The following is a 23,423-nucleotide window of genomic DNA, read 5'->3' as shown; positions in this document are numbered from 1 at the left end:
AGAATTTGGATATTTTATTTATTGGATCACATCCTTGCACGGCACCTTTTTGATTTATGTTTGAAGCCTTTACCTCATCCTCACATCCTCACTACCAACCCTCCTATCTCCCCAACAGGACTGAGTCTGTGTTATCCACACGGCTGTTTGCTCCGTCTAACTCTCCCCTGCAGTACCCTATCCAGGGTTTCAAAGTACGACCTATGACCCCCACCTTCATCCCAGGTATGCTACACCGTACAGGTTGTCCTCTCATTACTCTCATTGTCACACAACAGAAGGCTGTGTTTAAAATACAATTTAAAAACTGATGCTGTATGGCTCGAGAACTAGTCAGACAGGAAGCTGGATTGTGATGTTTGGTTTGGTTTGATCACGCCCTGATATATTTGCATTACCTAGGTTTATTACAGTCAACAAATCCAGAGGTGAATGTGTGTACTTCAGTAAATGAAGAGTATCAAAGTACAATTCATGTTGATTCCAGGTCTAGCACTGCATGCAGAACAAAGAAAGAACTACACGGTTGGTGTGATCCCACAGATACATCTGATCTCCTTCAGAGTAACCTGGGTCCCTTCTTAACTTTAGCCTTCACTTTGTGATTTCCTCCGATCTCAAACGGTGTGGGCTATCTGTGCATCCCAGCTTCACCTGTGCTCTGGAGCCGCTGGTGGTTATTTCCATATTGGTGCCGACCTAAACTAACTGAAGATAATTCAACCTTTTTAATCAAACAATGCTAACGTTATGCCAAGAAGTAGAGTATGCAAATATTTTGATCGTTTTTCACCCATCGTCATCCCATGTTTTTTTTCTTGCAAAATAAATGAAGAAGATTAAAGATTTACTGAGTGTGTCGACTCTAGGTGTCCTTGAAAGTGTCCGAAGGAGTCCTGAGCACAGTGATTCCAGCTGAAGGAGCAAAGGTCCAAGGTGAGCTCTAACTAAATGTGACAGGTTAAACAAATGAAAGTATACACATTTTGAGGTTGAGGAGATAAACTCATAGTATGTTCTCCCCATGACAGGTAATGGTGAGAGCCGACTGATGGTGGAGTCCAGCAGCCTGGAGACCCTCAATGAGCTGCTGGCTGATGTGTCCTATACCAGCACTGTTTACCACATACACACCGGAGACCTCGGTATGACATGAAGAATTCTCTTTATATAAACAAATCTGTCTTTGTAGCAAGGAGATGCACAACATAACCCTCACCCTAACCCTAAAAGAGCAAATGTAATCTAATAGAATTACAAAGTTGTCAATGTTTTGTACAGGTTTGTTTGTATGAATGTGTGTTTCTGTGTGTGTTTAATCTAGTTTGTGAAATGTGTTAGTGTGCCCTACCTAATGTATTATCAGTGAGACACAGCTTTCCTCTTCTGTTCTCAGCATCCTTCCAGTTTGAGGACCATGAAGCTGTGTTTCCCATTACCATCAAACAGCCTCAACCTCCAGTCCTGTACCACATGGGAACAGGTGGGAGTTCACTCAGCGTGGGGACAAAACACTCATTGATGGCACGAAGTAGCTGCTTCTCTTCTTTGTGGGATATACATTCACGCATCAATCAGTGATCTCATATAAAAGCTCAAATGCTGTCCAGTATATTCCAGACTGCTTCACCAATCCTGTTCATGTTGACCAATGTAAAATCAGTCAAATCAGTTAGCATTGAAATAATCCATTCCTAATTCCAGACCCAAATTGAACAGATGGGTTCAGATCTGAGAACGTAAACAGAACAGCCGTGAGCTAACAGCATGGACAGAGGGTCTCATGATGTCTTCATGTGTCTTTTCTTTAAATAACTCTTCTTCTCTATATGTCAGATATCAACTCTCAAGTCACCATCACCACAAAGACGTTCCTGCGCTACCCAGAACTCAATGCGTTGTTGAAAAGCATCCGGCAGTTTTACAAAGACATAGAAGTCATCATCGCAGACGACAGCTTTGTAACAGAGAACATTCCTGGAGATCACATCCAACATTCCATCATGCCTCCAGCTCAGGTACATTTCAAAGTGGCACTATACAACACAGATGAGCATTAAATGGAATTTGAAGTTAGAAAATAGAAAGGCAGCGAGTTAACAAGAGGGGGGGGGGGGGGGGGGGGCCATAGGCAACCCGTTTGACCTCAACTGGACCGATTTATCTTCACACAACTTTGCAATAACTCGTTAAGGAGGTCAGCTTTAGGAAAAGGGCCACCGGGCGCCCACTTTCTCCCATCTCAAAACGGTCTCTACGTTCCAGTTATTAACTGACAACGATGGTCCAATCATGGAATCATATTTTCCTCCATCAGGGCTGGTTTGCTGGCAGGAACCTGGCGGTCTCCCAGGTCACCACCAAGTACTTCCTGTGGGTGGACGATGACTTCCTGTTTACAGAGTTGACGAAAATCGAAGAGATGGTGAGAGTGATGGAGGCGAACCCTGAACTCGACGAGGTAAGTCAAAGCAAGACACGGCAAGTTTATTTATATAGCACAATAATAAAAAAAATATGATGGGTATAAATTAGGGCTGTCAGTGGATTAAAATATTGAATCACGATTAATCGCACATTTTTGATCTGTTCTAAATGTACCTTAGAGGAATATTTTTAAAGTTTGTAATACTCTTATCAACATGAGTGGACAAATATGCTTTATGCAAATGTTTATCATTTGAACAATGACAAATATTCTCATGAATATTAAACACAACCTCTGAACATTACAAATATTCACCTCAATTCAACCTGGAACCTCTCATACAATAATAATAGTGTGTTCGTTCGTTGGAGCTATGTGTAACTCAAGGCATATGCTCGAACGAGAGCTGCCTGGACGCTGCAATCATGTTGCACTATCCGTGCTGACTTTTCCCACAATGCCCCTCTGTCTGGCTGCCTGCATGAAGTCAAGTGCTCGGCGCAGTTGTCGGCGAAATGTCACTCCTCTGTTTTCATTGAAAAAGCTCCTTATATCCGTTAGCGCAGCTAGCTAGCACCAGATGCTAACAACAATAAACGTAAGGTGTGCACGTTCTCTCTCACCCGCTCGCGCCACACATACACACACCCTCCCGGTCCTCCCGATGGCCAGTCGGTGCCTGCCGGTGAGCGTGGAAGTGTGGTCTGCCGCAAGCGGACGGCAGGAGCGGGGCTGTCAGCATCAGCTTGTAGATGTGATTTTAAACTCTATGCGCTCTGAAACTACGGGGCGGCCGAGGACAAAAAATACACATGCGCTAATCGCGTTAAAATAGTGGCGTTAATTTATTTTTGCGTGAATGCGTCATTAACGCGTTAACTTGACAGCCCTAGTATGAATACAAGAATAATAAAAAATGCAAGCATGCAGCGTTGAGCGGGCCTTCGAAGCTCAGATGCAAGGAAGGGAAAGGAGGAGGGGTATTGGGTATACAGTATATCGGGAATTGAGAGAAAGACAATATATGTTAAGGAAGGTGAATTGACTGTTTTTATTTTATTCGAACCTTTCCAACGGGTTAAACGTCAACATAATACATTGGTTAATATATCATATATATTTATATTACAATGAGAACAGTGGTCCGCCTCTCTAAGAACGTCATTGATATCACAATTGCAATATTCGTCAAAATCGTCACAATAACTTATGGTAACACGAGAAGGGGGGTCTTGTATTTTGCTGCATGCATGATTATTGACTCGGGTGACAAACAGTGATAATGTAAAAATACGTGATATTCAATTTTTAAATTCGACTATATTTACATTCACTTTTGAAATAGGCTGTTTATAGATTAGATTGAGCTGCTCAGCAAAGAGTATATTCCTGCTCTCTGATGAGAGCTCGAGGAACCTGCAGTGCTTGTGTAAGTGACTTTGCCCCACTGAGGAAATGTTGAGCTGATTATATGCAGCTGCGGAGTGAAATAACTTGCACTGGATGTGGGGAAAGTTGGTGTAGGCTTTGGTTCCAGATGGCTGAGGTGGGCTGGTTCAGGAGTTGGACCGGGAGTTGGATCAGGAGTTGGTTCCGGTGCGAGGCACTCTCATGACGTGGACCCTGGCCTCGTCGTCCAGCTCCTCCAGGACTCGCTCCTGTTTGACGGACACGATGGTGTAGCTGACTGAACAGCTCCAGGTCAAAGAAAAGCAACTGCATCCTTAAGAACCACAACATTCCATTATCCCGGGGAAATGGAAATGTCAAAAATATGCATAACAGTCCAGCAGATATGTGAAAGAATTGTGCTTTTGATGATAAAAACATGAACGTTGGCACACTGTTAGAGCATGCCCTAAGCACGATGTGTGGCTATAGGGCCATCGCATATTTGTCCAATGGAACCGATTTTGAAAATGTCTGCCATTGGTTGTTATTTTAACAGTAGCTTAGGATCTAGACCACCTAGGGTCTTGATTCTGGTGGATAATCATACAGACTAAATGAAATGGGATAAAAAAATTATAATATAAGCGGTTAAAATAGAAATGTGCTGAGTAGAGAAATGCAATACAAATATTTATGGTCTACTGAAAAAACTGAAATGTTGACTTTAATTAAATGTATTTTGTCAACAAATTTCACATAACTGTATTAGGTTAGTGGAAGGCAATAATATTAAGTTGAACCTAATACTTTTTTATCTAAACTTAATATTATTGCTTTGAACTAACTAATACAGTTACGTGGAATCTGTTGACATTTGATTAAAGTCAACGTTTCAGTTTTTTCAGTGTAACATGAGAATGTAAAGTTAAAATGTGCAATTAAAGATAAGAGTTACATAAAAAATGGTTATATTTCAATATGAAGTGGTGTATAAAGATATTCATATTCTCAATAATACATGATGATGAATAATTTGACATATATTTACCTACACGTATCTGAGGTATGAGCTTTATTTTCTAAATGTAAAGCGAAAAAGGTTTCCTGATAAGAGCAAAGTGGTTTTCTATCGTCTGTTGTCTTCATGATGGATTGAGAGTTAAGCATTTGGTAGTATGTTTAGGAATGTCTGCTAATAATCGGTGTCAACTAATCCCATTCAAACACCAAAAAGTGTGACTGACTGAAGTGAGGATTAAGTGGGGCATGCTTCTTTATCTACAGGGGAAATGAATGGTCATTTAATCTGTTGAAAGTATGAAATAAAGAATTGTAATCTCTTATCCTTTCAAATGAAACTAAGAATACCTGCTTTTTATTTCTTTGCTACGACGCATCAAGTATTATTTTAACAACTTTCAATTTCAGTTGTTTATATACTAAGGCTGTAAAATGCTAAATTATGCCGTTTAAAAAAATCAATATTTAAATAACAGTTCAACAAAATGCCTGTTACACTGCAGAGGCAATATGCATTATGACATGGGCTCTGGCGCCCTCTGGTGGCAAACAGCGATAATGTAGAAATACATGACAACTTTAGTTTAAATTGGACCAAATACACATTTAAATTAACTTAATTAAAGTGTATTATAGATTAGATTGAGCCACTCAGCAAATTGAACATTAACATTCCTGGTGTCTGGTGATTCAAGACTTTTCTTCGACTTGAGGAAGATTTTGAATGCAAGACTTTTACTGTAACAGAGTATTCCTACAATCTGGTACTTCTACTTTTACTCAAGTACAAGATCTGAGTACTTCTACTTTTACCCAAATATCTCTGAGTACTTCTACAACCTTTCCCTAAAACACTCAGGTATAGTACTTCACAGTTGTACTTCAGTGCAGTACTTTGCATACACTTATCTAGGGGGGGATATTGCATTTTGCTTCATACATTATTGACATGGGCTCTGGCGTCCTCTGGTGACAAACAGTGATAATGCAAAAATACATGATATTTAATGTTTAAATTTGAACAAATTTACATTTAAATTTACCAAATTTTGTTTAAATAAGTTGTTTATCGATACAATTGAGCTGCGCAGCTAAATGTATATTCCTGCTCTCTGGTGAGAACGTGAGGAACCTGCAGTGCTTTGGTTAGTTACTTTGCACTCCTGGAAAAAAATCACGATAATAGTAAAACCACATAAATTGAAGTATTTGAGTTTCTATACAGCCTAACACTCTCAGGTAAAGTACTTCTCAGTTGTACTTCAGTGCAGTACTTGTTAGTGACTTTGCCCCACTGAAGGATACACATGCCGACAACAAACGCGCCTATCAGCAGACCGGTGCCCAGGTTCCTTGTGCGCAGGCGCGCTGCGTTCCTCTTCCAGTAGTCCAGCTCCTGCTTGTGGCGGGGCAGCAGCTTCTCTGCCGACGATGGTGAGGCTTTAGCGGACTCTTCTGCTCCTTTCTCCGCCATGACCGGTTGGATAATCAGCTGCTGGAGTCACAGCTCTCACCGGAAGGGAAATGGTCTTCTTCAGGCTCTGTTCAGGCACACTAGACACAGTTTAGTGTGTTGCTGCCTCTTGTGGTGCAGAAACCACATTGTTAGTTGTTCTCTGGGAGCAACACGACACATACACACACAGACACACTCCCCCTCTGTTCTTTTTAGATAACACATTTATGAGAAGAAAAGTCAAAACTTCTGAGAAAGCGGTCAAGATTTGGAGGAACAAATGGTAATAATAAATTCCATTGAATTGATTTATTTAAAACAAGAGACAGTGTATATTTAAGTGGTGGTTCGACCCTCCGCTTCGCGTCGGGCCGAACCACGCCCCTTAGCTGTGATATAATGAGCATATACCACGGCCTGTCGTGAGCTATTGCTTTTATAAAACGGTTACCAAGTGTGGCAATATGAAAGAAAAATACACACTCTAATTTAAATAGTTTTTATTAGTAAATAATGATGTTCAAAATAAAATAGTCCCTCCGTTGCCTTCTGCACAAAACATAGTGCAAGGTGGTTGCTATGCAACAACACTAACAGCAAGCGAACATATTAGACAGAGAGCGTTGATCCATTATTTTGCTGTTTATTTACATTAATGTGTATGTTGCTGTTTATTGTGCTTCCACTGAAAAACTGTCCAGCATCAGTAGCATGGCTTACGTGGTCACTTGTATAGGTTGAGGTTGTTCGAGGCTGTTGCTTGGCGTGGCGAGAATATTGCTCCACTTTCTCCGGTCCCCGAGATTCGGCTTCCAGTAGCTCTGGAGAGAGCTTTCGCACCTGTGGCCACTAACGGTCATAATTTCTCTGCTTTGTTTCAAGACCCGCATCAGAAAGCTTTTGAATGGTGGTACTTTTCCAGTTGGTCTACCTGCTCTTCACGTAGCTCTGCATGTCGTAGTTTAGGTATTTTTTTTCTGGAGATAGGCACTGCTCAATCCACTCATCCATACTATAGTAAGACCCCCCCCGGAGGTCGAAGTTAATCTTAAATGTTTCCATTTTAAGCTTTGTAAGTTTGTTTCGTAACGGAAGAAATTTAAATATATTTATAAAACTGACAAGTCAAATCAAGCAATCTGATTGGTCGATTGCGTTTTTGCGGACCTCTTTGATTACAGATTTGAAAACATCGTTGCTTGCTTTAAAAGTAGCACAATTCATTATGTTAAACCTTCAAAAGTATCTAGATATCCCTGCCCTAATGCCAAAGGAACTGCACACTGAATATGTTTTGCCGTTTGATGTCTATGTCTGGACCGCTGCGTCAAAAAGGAGGGCTTCTGCCCCGTTACTTCTCCGCTGGTTTCTTGTTCCAGTTTGCTTTTCAGCACAACGGTATACTGTTTTTCTCAGACGCGGAGGGATACTGACTTGTTGTAAAAAGTAACTTACAATTCTACCCGTGGTATACGCTCAGTATATCACGGCTAAGAGCCAATCAGATTGCTTGATTTGACTTGTCCGTTTTATAATAATAAACATATTAAAAACATGTAAATGTCTTGAATGAGCCAAAAGGCTAGTTCTCACCGAGAGTCCCTTTGCCAGATGGAGATCCTACAAGCACGAATACAAACACCACCACATGGTTACAATACACGACATCACTGAATACAGAGGCCTGCACTACGAAGCAGGATGTTTGCTTAGCGAGCTAACTTCAGGGAAAACTCTGTTTCCGGCCCGAGCGGGCTAGGTCTCCATGGTAACTTATGCTGTGCGGCTAACCTGGGGCCGATACTACGAATGGAGATTTTCGTTTAGCAAGCTAACTTCTGGGATTTCCGGTACTACGAAGCTGGTTCACTTTTTAGCGGGCTAGATAACTTATTCTGAACGGCTAGCCTGCGCCGGAGCAGGATAGGTTCCAGGATAAGAGATCAACTGTGCGGAGTTCTTCTTCTTTGATAAAGAAAATACAGTTTAAACTGCCGTTGCAGGAAAGACGGCCGGCCAAAATCAGCGACTGTGTGAACGTGAACATTAATAGAATATCACCTCCCATCTTGAAGGATTATTTGAATTATTTGAAGTATTAAAGTAACGGGGTATGACAGGAAAGTAAAATCTGGTATATTCATTTTGGTGTCACCTTATATATGTTCATGTGTGTTAAATTTGAAGGGACAAAGTATCCTTTCCTCCCCCAATATATTGAGGTGAATTCCTTGTGTTTAGAGAGAGAGGTGAGAAGGGGACACCATATTTGGAGATAGTGCCAGACGCTGGAATGCTTCCCTCGTAAAAAATGGGTGTGTGTGACACAATCTTGTAGCAGATGTGTATGTGTTTTCATTGCAGTAAATAGATCTGCTACATGATTACTGGTCAACTATACCTCTGTTCTTATTCTTTCATGTGTGGGTACTAAATGGCTACAAACATTGTGGAGAAATTAGCTTAAACATCTTTTATTACTCTATATGAAATGGAAACAGTTTTTATGACAGGGACGAGAGAGGTGGGGGAGGGACGCATTCCAGGAGTTTCAGCATGTCAATTGTCAGGGGAATCGACTTGTTTTCAATAGAGGTGTGTGGTTAGTTACTTTGTATTAATAATAGCAGTATGTGTAAAGGAAGCTGGAAATATACAATGTGAAACCTTTTATTTGAAGTAAAGATGTGAACAATAGCTCAAACAAATGGAAGGGCCATAGGTAAGCCTGAGAAGTTTGACTATTTGAAAAGCATCTCTAATACCGCTTAAGAGCATAGGTAATGTGTTCCTCGTTGTTATTGATATGAAAGTAATTAACATGTATTACGTATATTTAGCCAACTATAACAACTATATTTTAAAACATACTTTTAACTTGTGTGTGGTAACCTGAAGGGCCATAAACTGGGTGGGGGGGATGGACCCAGGGACAAAGGGCCATAAACGGACTGGGGGGCTGGCTACAAGATGTGAGCGGGGTTTCTTCTGCTGTGTCGCACTGATTGGGTGCGACAGGCCATGTGTTGATCTCTGCCAATAAGATGACCTCTGGGGGAATGCACGTACACACCTCCTCCTGTGTTTTAGTATGAAAGCCTGTGTTTTCCTTTGGTTCGCGCTCTTGTTTTTCACCAGCCGTTCCTGAGACCTGTCTCACACACGTGGTAGAACCTGAGCCCGGAGTACTCTGCAGAGTGCTTCGTGATTTCTTTGTATTTTGTATCGTTACTGTATATCATTAAAAGCCGGACTTTTGTTTAACTTGTATTCTGGTGTTTCTTAATCCCTCTCTTCTCCCGAATTCACCTAGCTTGTTAAACGACACGCGGAGACGAGGTTGGTTTGCAACATCCTCCAAATCTCCAACAATCTTCAGAGCAATCTGACTATTAGAACATTAGCGTTAAGAAAGCTTACTTAAATATCTGCCACAACATAAGTAACCGGATCAGAGTAACATTAAGTACAGTCCGCGGCATATCACATCATAATGTATCATCTCCTTATCTGAGTCAGCTGAGCCGTATCTGGCCGTGCAACACTCACAGTGTCACATACTGTATGCAGAAGGATTATTTGAAGCAACACATTAAGTTGAGGAAACACTCGAGTCAAATGTAATGAAAGTCAGATGGTGTCTTAGACGGGGCAGTATTAGCTTTGTTCGTTATTCTCGCATCCAGGAGAGAAGCTTAGGATAAATGAGACCAATGGAGTCTCTGGCATAATGTTCAAATGGGTACTTTAATTAAAATGGCGCGGTAATGTTACAAGCAGAGATATGGTTCAGAGAGAGAAACTGCAGTTCCCTCTCGCAGTCGCGGCCGTGAAGAAAGAGGCTCCACAGAGCTCCGTCACCTGACTATATATCTCATTTGGCTCCTCCTCTTCAATGGCGGCTGTGGCGTAATCTTCCGCCCCAAGCCCCCAGGAAGTGCACCAGACTCTGATGAGAATATTCGTTGTGGCCAAACGGCGGTACTACACTTCCTTTAGGTTGCTGGGCCCGGAAACACTTTTTCCCATTGACTTACATTGGGAAAGAGACGTCTGTAAATCGTTGGATAATTTTTTTTAAACTAAATAAACTACCCAGTATGAACGTTTGTATAGCTCTTATTAAAAACATTCGGTCCTCAAGTTGTAAAATGTGCTAATAACGTTATTCTGAGAGTTATTTTTCTCTGCATTATGAACGCGCATCTAACCCACGGGACCGCGCCGCCCGGCACCTTCATGTTACGTGTTCTGACTGTAACAGTTTGGAGAATTTAGCGGTCTGGTATAGTACACAGTTTATATATATATATATATATATATATATATATATATATATATATATATATATATATATATATATATATACACATACAATAACACCCCTTTTTGTTAAATACAAAAAGGGGTGTTATAGTATAGCATAATTAATAGCTAGCCGTTAGCTGCTAACTGCCGCGGCCACCTCGTTAATATCAAATCCATTATAACAAATCCAATACATAGACTGTATATATAAAGATCCAATACCATGCTGTCATGAACGCGCGGTGCTGTTACGTGTACGCAAATTGACGTGCTTAATGTGAACGAGCCTTTTGGGGTCCGTGGTTAAAGTTGTGCATGCTCTATGAGCGCACATACAGGTACTTCTCAGGCATGCTGGGTAATCTGTGATGTTTCGCTCTCTCAAAAGTTGGCCCATTTTATCATCATGCGCCAATGAGCAACTCTCATAGTAGTGAATGAGGCCCCGCCTCCCATGCTGTATCCAGTTCTTATTATACATCCATGTAGGATGTATAATAAGAGGATTTTGACATTGTACATTCAATACATAACTAAACACGCCTTTTCTCCTCATATTCTCTTTTATGACTTTTCATTTATTGCATTTTAACGGCTGTAATCGATATTTTCCGTACAACCTGAAGTCAAACTACTGTTGGTATTTTGCAGACCCCTTCCGGAATAGCTTTTCAAAATAAACTTTAACCACAGGCGAAAGCTAACTGGAAGTATTTTCACAATAACAACAGTTATAGCATTACTGTATGTTTAAACTCTTATATCATTAAATATTGATTTTAATTTCTAACAGCAGTGATATCATAAACCTGTTCATTCAAACACTTGTTCTGTTACCAGCTGTATTCACCTTGCAGGTGCAGCTATGTGGCTTTGATCCTGGATCAAGAGTTTAAGTCATGGATGTTTAAAGTTTAACTTCTTCATAAGTCTAATATTATAGTTGACTTTTCATTCAGGAAGTATGACGCTGCGCTGTCAGTACGCTTCTCCATGTTTGTGATTGGTCGAATGCTCCAAATACCACCCCTTTCATGTGAACGCACCTAACTAGATAGGACACGGCTGGCTTAAGCGATCCACTTGATAACCAGCGTCGTAGGACCGTTTAGAGAGAGCGCGTATGTTTTGGATTAGACCAACCGGCTAACTCAAACATATCCAGGTTAGGTTGAACCAGCTTCGTAGTACAGGCCTCTGGTTTCACCTCTCTAAAGACAGTCTAGTTTTACAACAGGACAAACATCACATCATATTTACATTAATTCATTTTGTATTCAAAGTGAAACACACATGAGGTTCAGTCCAGGCCTCAGTAGACTGGAGTCTTTGAGGAAACTATTTATTTAATGAGAGTCCTCATCCTACGCATTCAAGTACAGTGTTAAATAGTGGCTCATTGAAAACCAACAGTGTCATCACTGGTGTGTGTGTGTGTGTGTGTGTGTGTGTGTGTGTGTGTGTGTGTGTGTGTGTGTGTGTGTGTGTGTGTGTGTGTGTGTGTGTGTGTGTGTGTGTGTGTGTGTGTGTGTGTGTGTGTGTGTGTGTGTGTGTGTGTGTGTGTGTGTGTGTGTGTGTGTGTGTGTGTGTGTGTGTGTGTGTGTGTGTGTGTGTGTGTGTGTGTGTGTGTGTGTGTGTGTTGGATTAGACCAACCAGCTAGCTCAAACATATCCAGGTTAGGTTTACACACACACACACACACACACACACACACACACACACACACACACACCAGTGATGACACTGTTGGTTTTCAATGAGCCACTATTTAACACTGTACTTGAATGCGTAGGATGAGGACTCTCATTAAATAAATAGTTTCCTCAAAGACTCCAGTCTACTGAGGCCTGGACTGAACCTCATGTGTGTTTCACTTTGAATACAAAATGAATTAATGTAAATATGATGTGATGTTTGTCCTGTTGTAAAACTAGACTGTCTTTAGAGAGGTGAAACCAGAGGCCTGTACTACGAAGCTGGTTCAACCTAACCTGGATATGTTTGAGTTAGCCGGTTGGCCTAATCCAAAACATACGCGCTCTCACTAAACGGTCCTACGACGCTGGTTATCAAGTGGATCGCTCAAGCCAGCCGTGTCCTATCTAGTTAGGTGCGTTCACATGAAAGGGGTGGTATCTGGAGCATTCGACCAATCACAAACATGGAGAAGCTACTGACAGCGCAGCGTCATACTTCCTGAATGAAAAGTCAACTATAATATTAGACACATGAAGAAGTTAAACTTTAAACATCCATGACTTAAACACTTGATCCAGGATCAAAGCCACATAGCTGCACCTGCAAGGTGAATCCAGCTGGTAACAGAACAAGTGTTTGAATGCGTACATGAACAGGTTTATGATATCACTGCCCCGTCTAAGACACCATCTGACTTTCATTACATTTGACTCGAGTGTTTCCTCAACTTAATGTGTTGCTTCAAATAATCCTTCTGCATACAGTATGTGACACTGTGAGTGTTGCACGGCCAGATACGGCTCAGCTGACTCAGATAAGGAGATGATACATTATGATGTGATATGCCGTGGACTGTACTTAATGTTACTCTGATCCGGTTACTTATGTTGTGGCAGATATTTAAGTAAGCTTTCTTAACGCTAATGTTCTAATAGTCAGATTGCTCTGAAGATGGGAGGTGATATTCTATTAATGTTCACGTTCACACAGTCGCTGATTCTGGCCGGCCGTCTTTCCTGCAACGGCAGCTTTTCTGTATTTCCTTTCTCCTGTAATATGACTTGATCGCTTCAAACTCCGCACACTGTTGTTATCAGCTGTTCCACCATGGTTTCTACCTCAACCTGTAATCGATGTATTCTTATTGAAACGGTTACATTCAATGAAAAATAAAATCAATGTGCAGGCTTACGTGAAAACTGTTCTACATGAACAACACGGGCAGTTTATACAGATATTTACTGATAAGCTGATTTTCAAGTTTCTCAAACAAGGATTTAACATGGATATTAAATAACTCAACATTAGGTGGCGATATATGCTCCAAGTGGAAGCGATTCACCATTAAAGCAAAGAAGAAGAAGTTCATCTCTTATCCTGGAACCTATCCTGCTCCGGAGCAGGCTAGCCGTTCAGCATGAGTTATCTAACCCGCTAAGAAGTGAACCGGCGTCGTAGGACCGGAAATCCAGGAAGTTGGCTCGCTAAGCGAAAATCCTGCTTCGTAGTACAGGCCTCAGGACAGAAGGGCCGTTTCTCAGTCTCGAGGAAACTGGCTTCCAAGCCAAAATTTCAAGGATGCTACGTCATCGAGTGCCGCCGAAGGACTGTTCCAATCTCCAGCATACTTGGAATTCCACCGAGGCCGCCTCCTTGGTTTGGGGTAATTTTGAGGCTGCACATGAGTAGACTTCGCGTCCTTAAAATCCCCACAATGCTTTGCGCACGGACCAATTTCCCCAAATCTGTGGCGGAAAATGTAAGGCGGGGCCTCTCATGTGACGCACACTTGCACACTTGCTAGCCTGTTCCACTCTTCGTTTTCTGAATGCCAGGAAGGATTCTTGCCTCGCTTCTGAAGGAAGTGACTCGGAAGACATATGCTACCAAGCAAGCATCCTCCCGACTGAGAAACGGCCAGGATGTTCTGTAACGGATCACGTGGGGAGAGTGCACACCCACTTTTAATCATAGTCAAAACCAGCGGCTCACATCAACAAAGTCCATTTCAATCAGAGACAGGCTCCAATGTTATTTATTGTAAATAGTTAAATACTAAACAAAACAGGGATCTTTTACCCAAGATCATCTATTAGATCAAAGTAACACACAGATGCAACACTATGTGATGATTTTAAATAATGCACTTATGTGATTGGTCGAAAGTGGCAGAGGAAATCTGAAAGGCTCCCGATAATTACAAGAGAAAATCCAAATTGTTAGAAAAAGTCAGAATTGTTAAAAAATACAGAATTATAAGAAAAAAAGTCAGGATTGGAAGAAAAAGTCAGAATTCTACTGGCACCATATCTTTGTCATACTCAAGGTGGGATGGTGAATTTGTTTTTCAAATTAAATGGTGTGTGTGTGTGTGTGTGTGTGTGTGTATAACTTCCTGTCCTGCCTTTACTTTTCCTGTAAAATATTTTACTTTACCGGGTCATTAAACTCCAATAGAAACCTTCCTGAGGGACAAAGAATATTCAAAAAGCCATGGATGTCACGGTCACTCTGCAAGCCAGCTGGGTTTTGCAGCTGGGTTTCGCCCACACAGAGTGCATCTGAGCTGTGATTGGTGCAGCCAGTCCGTGAATCTAGTATTTTAAATATCATCACCTGAAAACCCAGAGACTCAGCGCTGGCTTCCAATCCGTCATCATCCAAGGTGAGTGCTGGATTTTGTATTCCTTGTTATTCCCTGTACTTTGAACTGATGTCTTGCTTCCAGACTGCAGTGGGTTTAAGGGCAGCACTACAGTTCAGTTAGCAGTAAAGTCAGGTGTTTAAGTGTTGGATAAAGAGCAGAGGTGGTAGAGAGCCATACTCAAAGGTTAAACTGTTTCATTATAATTAAATCTCCAAGGTAAATGATGAAATGCCTTTTGAAAAACTTTGGATAGTTTTAATCGTATCAATATGTCAAAATAACGTTTTGCTGAACTGAGAAAAAGCTGGCGTTGATGTCGATGTCTTTTTTTATTCTAGAAAGTCAGAAGTAACAAGGAATCATGTGTGAAGAAATAAAGTAGTAGTATAGAAATAATCATTTTGAGATTTAGTTTAGTCAAAAATATCTTGTACAAATACCAGATTCATTACGATAATCCAATCATTTCAATAAAAGCAAAAGCGGCATCAATAACATTTGCATGATTGACAATTGAATGCAACTCACTTTAGAAATTATTAGCCGAAACAAATAGTACTTGGTTATACTTTTCAAACAGAAATAAAAAATGTTAATAAATATTTAAATATGAAATTGAACGGTTTAACCTGCTGATACTTAGCTGAGAAAGTGCTGTCGGATTATTCATATTTAAAAGGAACCTTTTTGAATACACACACAGAACAGTATAAATACAGGTATACAGGTAAAGGTGCACACACGCACTGAGCTACTGCCGCCCAACCATAACTCTGATAATGGTGGGATGTTCAAAGTTATTTTTGCAGACTACAAAGTAAACATACATATAAATGCTGATGTGACTGCAGGTCTGTGGAAACCATGATGAGAAAACCCTCCGTCCTGCTGCTGCTGCTGTTTGCTGCCATGTGCGGGTCTACTCTGAGACCTAGCTTTTATTATTACAATAGGCAGAAGACATGGAGGGAAGCACAGACCTTTTGCAGAGAACACCACAGTGATCTGGCCACCATCAGAGCCGGAGAAGAGTTCGAGAATTCGTTTCAGAATGACTTATGGATCGGTTTGTTCAAAGAGACTTCAGACTCCGAGTGGAAATGGTCGGAAACAGACGAGATCGCCAATTTCACCAACTGGGCAGTCGGTAAGTCTTGCAAGCACGAAACTTTAGGATATACTTTGAAGAGTCTTCTCCTGCTGATGTTCAGGTGTATATCAGTATGTAGTGTCTCTACTTTAAAGAGTCCTCTCCTGCTGATGTTCAGGTGTATATCAGTATGTAGTTTCTCTACTTTAAAGAGTCCTCTCCTGCTGATGTTCAGGTGTATATCAGTATGTAGTGTCTCTACTTTAAAGAGTCCTCTCCTGCTGATGTCCAGGTGTATATCAGTATGTAGTGTCTCTACTTTAAAGAGTCCTCTCCTGCTGATGTCCAGGTGTATATCAGTATGTAGTAGGGCTGCACGATATGGGCCAAAATTCATATCTCGATATTTTTTAGCTGAATGGCGATATACGATATATATCTCGATATTTTTTCCGTAAAGTAAAAACAAAACAGACAGTCCTAGTTTGAAGCCAAACCTCACACAGGCACTTTATTTAACGTTTAGAAGCTGCACATCAACATGCATGAAATAATTCAGGAACAAAAACTACCAGCATAAATAAATAAAGATACCATTCTTCCTTCTTTCTTGCATCCTCCCTCATTCCCTCAATTACTGCTTTCTCCCCCGCCTTACTTGCTTCTTTACTGCCTTCCTTCCTTCTCTCCCCCATCCTTCCTTCAATCTTCAAATCCTTCTTTCCCTCCCTCCTTCTGTCCTTCATTCCTCCCTCACTCCCTCTGTTCCTTCTTTCTCCCCCCCTCCTTCCTTGCTTCTTTCCTTCTATAATTTCTTCCCTCCTTGCTTCTTTTCTCCTTACTACCTTCATTTCATATTCTTTCTGTCCCTGATTTCTTTCTTCCATCCTTCCTCCCTCAATTCTTTCTTTCTCCCCCTCCTTCCTTGCTTTAACCAACACGCCTTTAATTTACACATTACACAACACATGCACATAGTTTATCCGTTTAAGTTATTTATTTTATTAACATTATTTTCTAATTTCATATTAGTTAATTCAATATTGTACTCACCGATGGCCAGGTGAAGTCTGTGTCCAAAACACTGCATCCTCATCCACTTGTTAAGTCGCGCTGCTTTAACCACATTAGTCCCGTTGTCTGTTGTTATAGCGACCAGTCCCGTTGGTTTGAGCTTCCAGTTTACGAGGACATCCTGCAGGGCTTCAGCTATGTGTTCCCCGGTGTGGTCCTGGGGAAAGTAGCTGGTCTGGAGACAGGCACTTTTAATTTCCCACCCATCTAGGAAATGTATTGTCACACTCAGGTACGGCTCGCAGGTCCTGCTGGACCAGATATCGGTGGTCAGTGCGAAGTGAGACACTAGAGCGAGCCGGGCGAGGAGACGCTCTCTCACTTCGGTGTACATCTCGGGCAGGGCTTCTCTTGCAAAGTAATTTCGACCAGGTAACTCGTACCTGGGGTCAACAGCTTTTAGCAGCTTTACAAAGCCGGTCTGCTCCACAGTCGACGTGGGGACCATGTCTTTGGCTAAGTGATATGCCACTGCCTTCGTTATTTCACGCCACTTTTCGCTTTTTTTTTCATAAGGCACACCACGTGTGAGTGAGTTGTGTAGCGTGATTTGCTTTGAGGCAGGAGGCTGACAAGTCTTCACGGTCTGGGTTGCAGCACGCAGTTTAATACACTCCTCATACTGCACTTTGTGCTTCTGTTGTAAGTGGTGGAAGAGATTTGTTGTGCTCGACCCTTTCGTTGCAACTTTTTTCCGGCATTGTCTACAAAGTGCATTTTTCTGCTCCACGTCTGCCGCTTGAAAACCAAACCATCTCCAAATGAGAGAGCCGTTTGTTTTCTTCTTAACAACCAGTTCATCCTCGTTTTCTGTATCACCTTCTCTCCTTTCTGTCTCCTCCTCTATCTCCGGATTGTTCGCTGCTGCTGCCATGCTTCTTCATGCAAATGTCGGGAGGTGGGGGCGAGGGGGTAGTGAGGGGGAGGCGGCAGGGCGCCGTTGCTGCTGCTTGGAGATACAGAGAGGCGGGCCGCGGGGCAGAGAGAGTTTGCAGCGGAGTTTGCAGCAACTTGCAGCTTGTTTTAATATATATCGATATATACGATATGATGTAATCCTATATCGCGCATGAAAATATATCGATATAAATTCAAAACTCGATATATCGCCCAGCCCTAGTATGTAGAGTCTCTACTTTAAAGAGTCCTCTCCTGCTGATGTGCAGGTGTATATCAGTATGTAGTGTCTCTACTTTAAAGAGTCCTCTCCTGATGATGTTCAGGTGTATATCAGTATGTAGTGTCTCTACTTTAAAGAGTCCTCTCCTGCTGATGTTCAGGTGTATATCAGTATGTAGTGTCTCTACTTTAAAGAGTCCTCTCCTGCTGATGTTCAGGTGTATATCAGTATGTAGTGTCTCTACTTTAAAGAGTCCTCTCCTGATGATGTTCAGGTGTATATCAGTATGTAGTGTCTCTACTTTAAAGAGTCTTCTCCTGCTGGTGTTCAGGTGTATATCAGTATGTAGTGTCTCTACTTTAAAGAGTCCTCTCCTGCTGATGTTCAGGTGTATATCAGTATGTAGTGTCTCTACTTTAAAGAGTCCTCTCCTGATGATGTTCAGGTGTATATCAGTATGTAGTGTCTCTACTTTAAAGAGTCCTCTCCTGATGATGTTCAGGTGTATATCAGTATGTAGTGTCTCTACTTTAAAGAGTCCTCTCCTGCTGATGTTCAGGTGTATATCAGTATGTAGTGTCTCTACTTTAAAGAGTCCTCTCCTGCTGATGTTCAGGTGTATATCAGTATGTAGTGTCTCTACTTTAAAGAGTCCTCTCCTGCTGATGTTCAGGTGTATATCAGTATGTAGTGTCTCTACTTTAAAGAGTCCTCTCCTCACTTTCTATCAATAGTGTCTCTGAGTTAAAGCAAAAAGTGAAAAATAAAGACATGTTTCTGGTTTGTTATGTGAATCATGTCGAGCACTTTTTCTACTTCTTGCAGATCAAACAAATGGTGATGATTCTAAATGTGTTGTGATGTTCAAGCAATCTCACAAATGGAATGACATGCGATGTGACAGAGAGTTCAGTTTCTTGTGTTACAATGAGAATCTGGTTCTGGTGAAGGAGAGGAAGACGTGGGATCAGGCTTTGAGGCACTGCAGGCTTCTGGAGGCTGAACACCCAGATGAGCCAGTGGACCTCACCTGGAACTACCGCTACGACCTGGCCTCCGTGCGCACTCAGGACGACCCCGCCTACGCACGCCTGAGGGCTGGAGAGGCTTCCACTGACCAGGTGACGGAGCTTTCTACACAGTTTGTGTTTTAGAGAAACTCCTCCTGTGTGTTGACATTTTGCACACTGAGATTTGTTCTAAGGCTGTCAGCGTTAACACTCGATCTTCATCTGGAAACATTAAGGAGTTTAGAGAAATACACACAAATTAATCCAATCATCCAGCCTCCTATAAAACTAGCATGGAATCAGTGTGAGTACTACCATACGAGTATATGTGTAGTACACATTATACAGAGGGCGATCACAGTGTGAATACTACCATACGAGTATATGTGTAGTACACATTATACAGAGGGCGATCACAGTGTGAGTACTACCATACGAGTATATGTGTAGTACACATTATACAGAGGGCGATCACAGTGTGAGTACTACCATACGAGTATATGTGTAGTACACATTATACAGAGGGCGATCACAGTGTGAATACTACCATACGAGTATATGTGTAGTACACATTATACAGAGGGCGATCACAGTGTGAATATTACCATACGAGTATATGTGTAGTACACATTATACAGAGGGCGATCACAGTGTGAATATTACCATACCAGTATATGTGTAGTACACATTATACAGAGGGCGATCACAGTGTGAATACTACCATACGAGTATATGTGTAGTACACATTATACAGAGGGCGATCACAGTGTGAGTACTACCATACGAGTATATGTGTAGTACACATTATACAGAGGGCGATCACAGTTTGAGTACTAACATACCAGTATATGTGTAGTACACATTATAGAGAGGGCGATCACAGCAGCTTCGTGGATGCTTTAGCTTAGTGTCGGTTAATTGTCAGAGTTCATTCCAGTAATTCAGGAATCATGCTATAATAAACCTCCTTTATTCCAACACAATGACTACATTTCAAATCCACTGACACCACACATGCATGGCCCTTGTTCAATAAAGACGTGTGTACATAAATATCTCACCTCTCTGCTAAATGTGGTCAGGTGTGGACGGGCCTGCGCTTCCTGGCGGGTCAGTGGTTCTGGACGGGCGATGGAGAAGCCGTGCAGGATGTGGACGAGGAGATGCAATGTGGCCGGACTCAGAGTTTCTGTGGCGTCCTGGTGAAGAACAGCACCAAGCGCTACGAGACGGAGGACTGCAGCAAGAAGCTAAACTTCCTCTGTTACAGGAAACCTTGAAACAATCAATCTGTGGAAAAGCTCTTCTCCCTCTTCTAAGGTTCAGGTTGTGTTTATGTGATTACTGTAGGCTAGCTCAACTAGGCGTGGACTGTCCTTTCTATTGTTTCATCAACTGGAATAGAGCTTTATTGATTATATATTCTTTCTCTGAACAGAGTTCCCGTTAGAATATTTTTTCGCCGGTTATTTTCCTTTCACAATTTTGAAAAGTGCCGGTCAAAGGACTTCTTTGTTATTTATTGAGCTTTAAAACTAATTGATATGATTCAATATTAAACAAACTAATCATAGTAGATTAACTACATTATTCAAAAGTGTACTTATAACTTATAACTTATAATAACACAGGAATCATAAACGGAGTGCTCTCTCCCTCTCCTGACAGCCCGTCAGTCTCATGCAGCTCGCGGATCAGTAATGAGTGACCTAAACTAATCATATCTAACTAGTTTAGCTACGTGTGATATTCTAACCTGAAGTGTGTGTTTGGTCCGCTCACCGCTGCATGTGATCATGTGGAGCTGCGTGTCGACTCGTCAGCTGCAGCTGATCTCTCTCTCCCGTCAGATTAGACTTCACTCGCGTTTATGTCCATATCGATCAGATCCAGCTAGTTCTAGCTAATGATATGACTACCTGCTTATTAAAAGACACCTAAACAATAAGCGTTGCTGTGCAACCGGGTGAAGCCACAAAGTATAGCGCAGCATTATGCATTTGTTTACATGCCCACCGGAACCCTGAGGCATTACCAACAGATCAACGCACAATCAACCCATACAGGACATCTCTTTCTCCACATTAAGTGTTAGACATTAGAATTGACTATTCTTGTCTGTCACGTAAGTGGCGCAAGTTGCGTAACTGATGCGGAATTGCGCTAAGGGGAAATATATTTTGACCGGAGAGATTTAGATTTGCCGGTCTTCAGCATATTTTACCGGCTAACGGGAACTCTGCTCTGATATGAAGGAATCATCCTCTACAAAGGTCCACATCTGTTCTTACATATTAAGGAAGTGGTCACAGGACAATACATTCAACATGTCCTTCCACTTGTATTATTCGTGTGTAAACTGAGTTTCCTGCATTATTACATTGCAGCTGTTCTTCACAGGAGGAGTCTCCCCAGAGTGTGGATAGTTCATCAATGCATGTGTGATATTTAGAAGCAAAGCATTCAGCCAGAAAACACTGGACTTTCATTTGAGTGGAACAATCCTTTTCATCGGTTCATTTCAGATATATGATATGGTCAATTCCCCTGCTGTGGGACTTATAAAGGAATTCTGATTCTGTTTCTGATATATTTATACAAATAAAAGTTCTACATTGACTTTTGTCATTATTGAATAAACTTCTAATAATTGATATCCCTGCTAGCTAGCTGAACTCCTCCTGAGTTTGATTGATTACATTTAAATGGATCCTCCATGAGCATCGTTCACTTTTCCTCAGTGTTTATCAGGGAGTTGATCTGAACCATGGGGTCATTTTACAACATGGCCACCAGGGGGCGCTATGAGGCTTCAGAAAACCTTCTCTCAGTGGGATGAGACTCTTTCCTGACTCGTTCAGCTTCATGGAGATCAAGCTGCAGACATGATCCACCAGCACCACGTGTTATTCACCATACCATGCAACATGAGTGTTTACAAGACTCCAAAGGTTTCAGACGCACAGCAGCTACAGTGTAGTGATGGCAATGCAAATCTTCAAGCTCCTCCAACAATGCAACATATTATATCTGGGACAAAGACAAAATATAAGTCTGCAGGATCTCGGGTATTTGGAGTGTACGTCCACTTCAAATACCCGAGATCCTGCAGTTAAGTATTTGAAGTGGACATCCTCTCTGAAGTCACTACCGTGCATTGGAAGTGGGCGGCACACTCTGAGATGTACAGGACCGTATCTCAACGATGCATCGACACAAGGAGCCGTTACTCAGACTGTGCTATGCCGGCCATCTGAAGATTTATTACATAGCCGTGGGAACATGTTTCAAATGGGGGGTGCTGTGGGGATGACACCAGGGCTGGTTCTGACCAATGTGCTGCCCTCGGCAAGATTTTAGCTGGCAATGAAAAACCTCTACAAAAGACCAATACACTACAAACAGAGAAACATATTGACATGGTGGACAGCTTATATAACAAGGCTTCAAATGTATTTAGTATTATAACATGTTTTAATTGGGGGGGTGGACTTTACATCCTCTAGGGGGGTCCGGGGGTGCCCCCCCAGGAAGATATTTTTAACATTTTAAAGTAAAATGCTTCAATCTGGTGCACTTTGAGCGCCCAATTACTAGAGACTGATCTAGGGGGTACAACTCAAAACACCCATATGAAAAAGATCGGTTTGCATTTTATTAATCAAATAAGTGTGAACATATCCAATAACCTACCATAGCCAATAACAAATACATGTAACTTATTTTATTTTTGTTGTTCATTCATATCTTATTTTACCTAGTTAACATTTATTTATTTATGCATATTTTTAAATCTCTCCAGTTTTAAACTATATTTCTGGTTTACTGTCCTATAGTATGCACTGGAATGATTTCAAACCTGTTTTTATTTATCCTAATAATTATAAAGGAGTGCCTTGGAAATATTTGTTTACATAATTGTGATCAATACGTTTGAGACTCACTGAGATAACTTAGACTAAAGTGAACTATCTAAACACTCAGAGTGCTTTACCTCACTGAGCCTCTCAGTCTGACAGGACAGAGCTCTCCCTCCATATTATTGTAGAAACAGCTTCTTATATCCGTTAGCGCAGCAGAAGCTAACAACAATCCCCGCCGGTACCGGTGCACCCCCCCTCTCTATATCTCTCACTTTCGCTGTGAGCTGCGGGCGCCTGAAGCCAACATCCCCCACTT

The 23,423-nt window shown here is 41.5% G+C and overlaps 2 protein-coding genes across 2 annotated transcripts; one reads left to right on the top strand and one right to left on the bottom strand.

The window, feature by feature from the left end:
• Positions 1-56: 56 nt before the first annotated feature.
• On the top strand, positions 57-21,863 carry LOC307014332 (beta-1,4 N-acetylgalactosaminyltransferase 1-like; the record flags this gene model as incomplete). The annotated part of the gene is made up of 8 exons (XM_079642207.1): positions 57-225; positions 488-525; positions 870-936; positions 1,032-1,145; positions 1,397-1,483; positions 1,837-2,018; positions 2,318-2,461; positions 20,327-21,863. The coding sequence occupies 8 exons, from the start codon at positions 57-59 to the stop codon at positions 20,522-20,524; spliced, it is 999 nt and encodes a 332-aa protein (XP_079498333.1). The 3' UTR covers positions 20,525-21,863.
• On the bottom strand, positions 3,456-6,433 carry coa3b (cytochrome C oxidase assembly factor 3b). Its single transcript, XM_079646427.1, has 2 exons — positions 6,146-6,433; positions 3,456-4,115 (listed from the first exon to the last, which is right to left on the bottom strand). The coding sequence occupies exons 1-2, from the start codon at positions 6,312-6,314 to the stop codon at positions 4,009-4,011; spliced, it is 276 nt and encodes a 91-aa protein (XP_079502553.1). The 5' UTR covers positions 6,315-6,433; the 3' UTR covers positions 3,456-4,008.
• Positions 21,864-23,423: the final 1,560 nt, after the last annotated feature.

This window comes from Notothenia rossii, assembly GCF_949606895.1.
Source record: "Notothenia rossii genome assembly, chromosome: 8".
Lineage (NCBI taxonomy): Eukaryota > Metazoa > Chordata > Actinopteri > Perciformes > Nototheniidae > Notothenia > Notothenia rossii.
The sequence above is the reverse complement of the archived record's forward strand: the minus strand, read 5'-3'. Positions and strand labels throughout refer to the sequence as shown.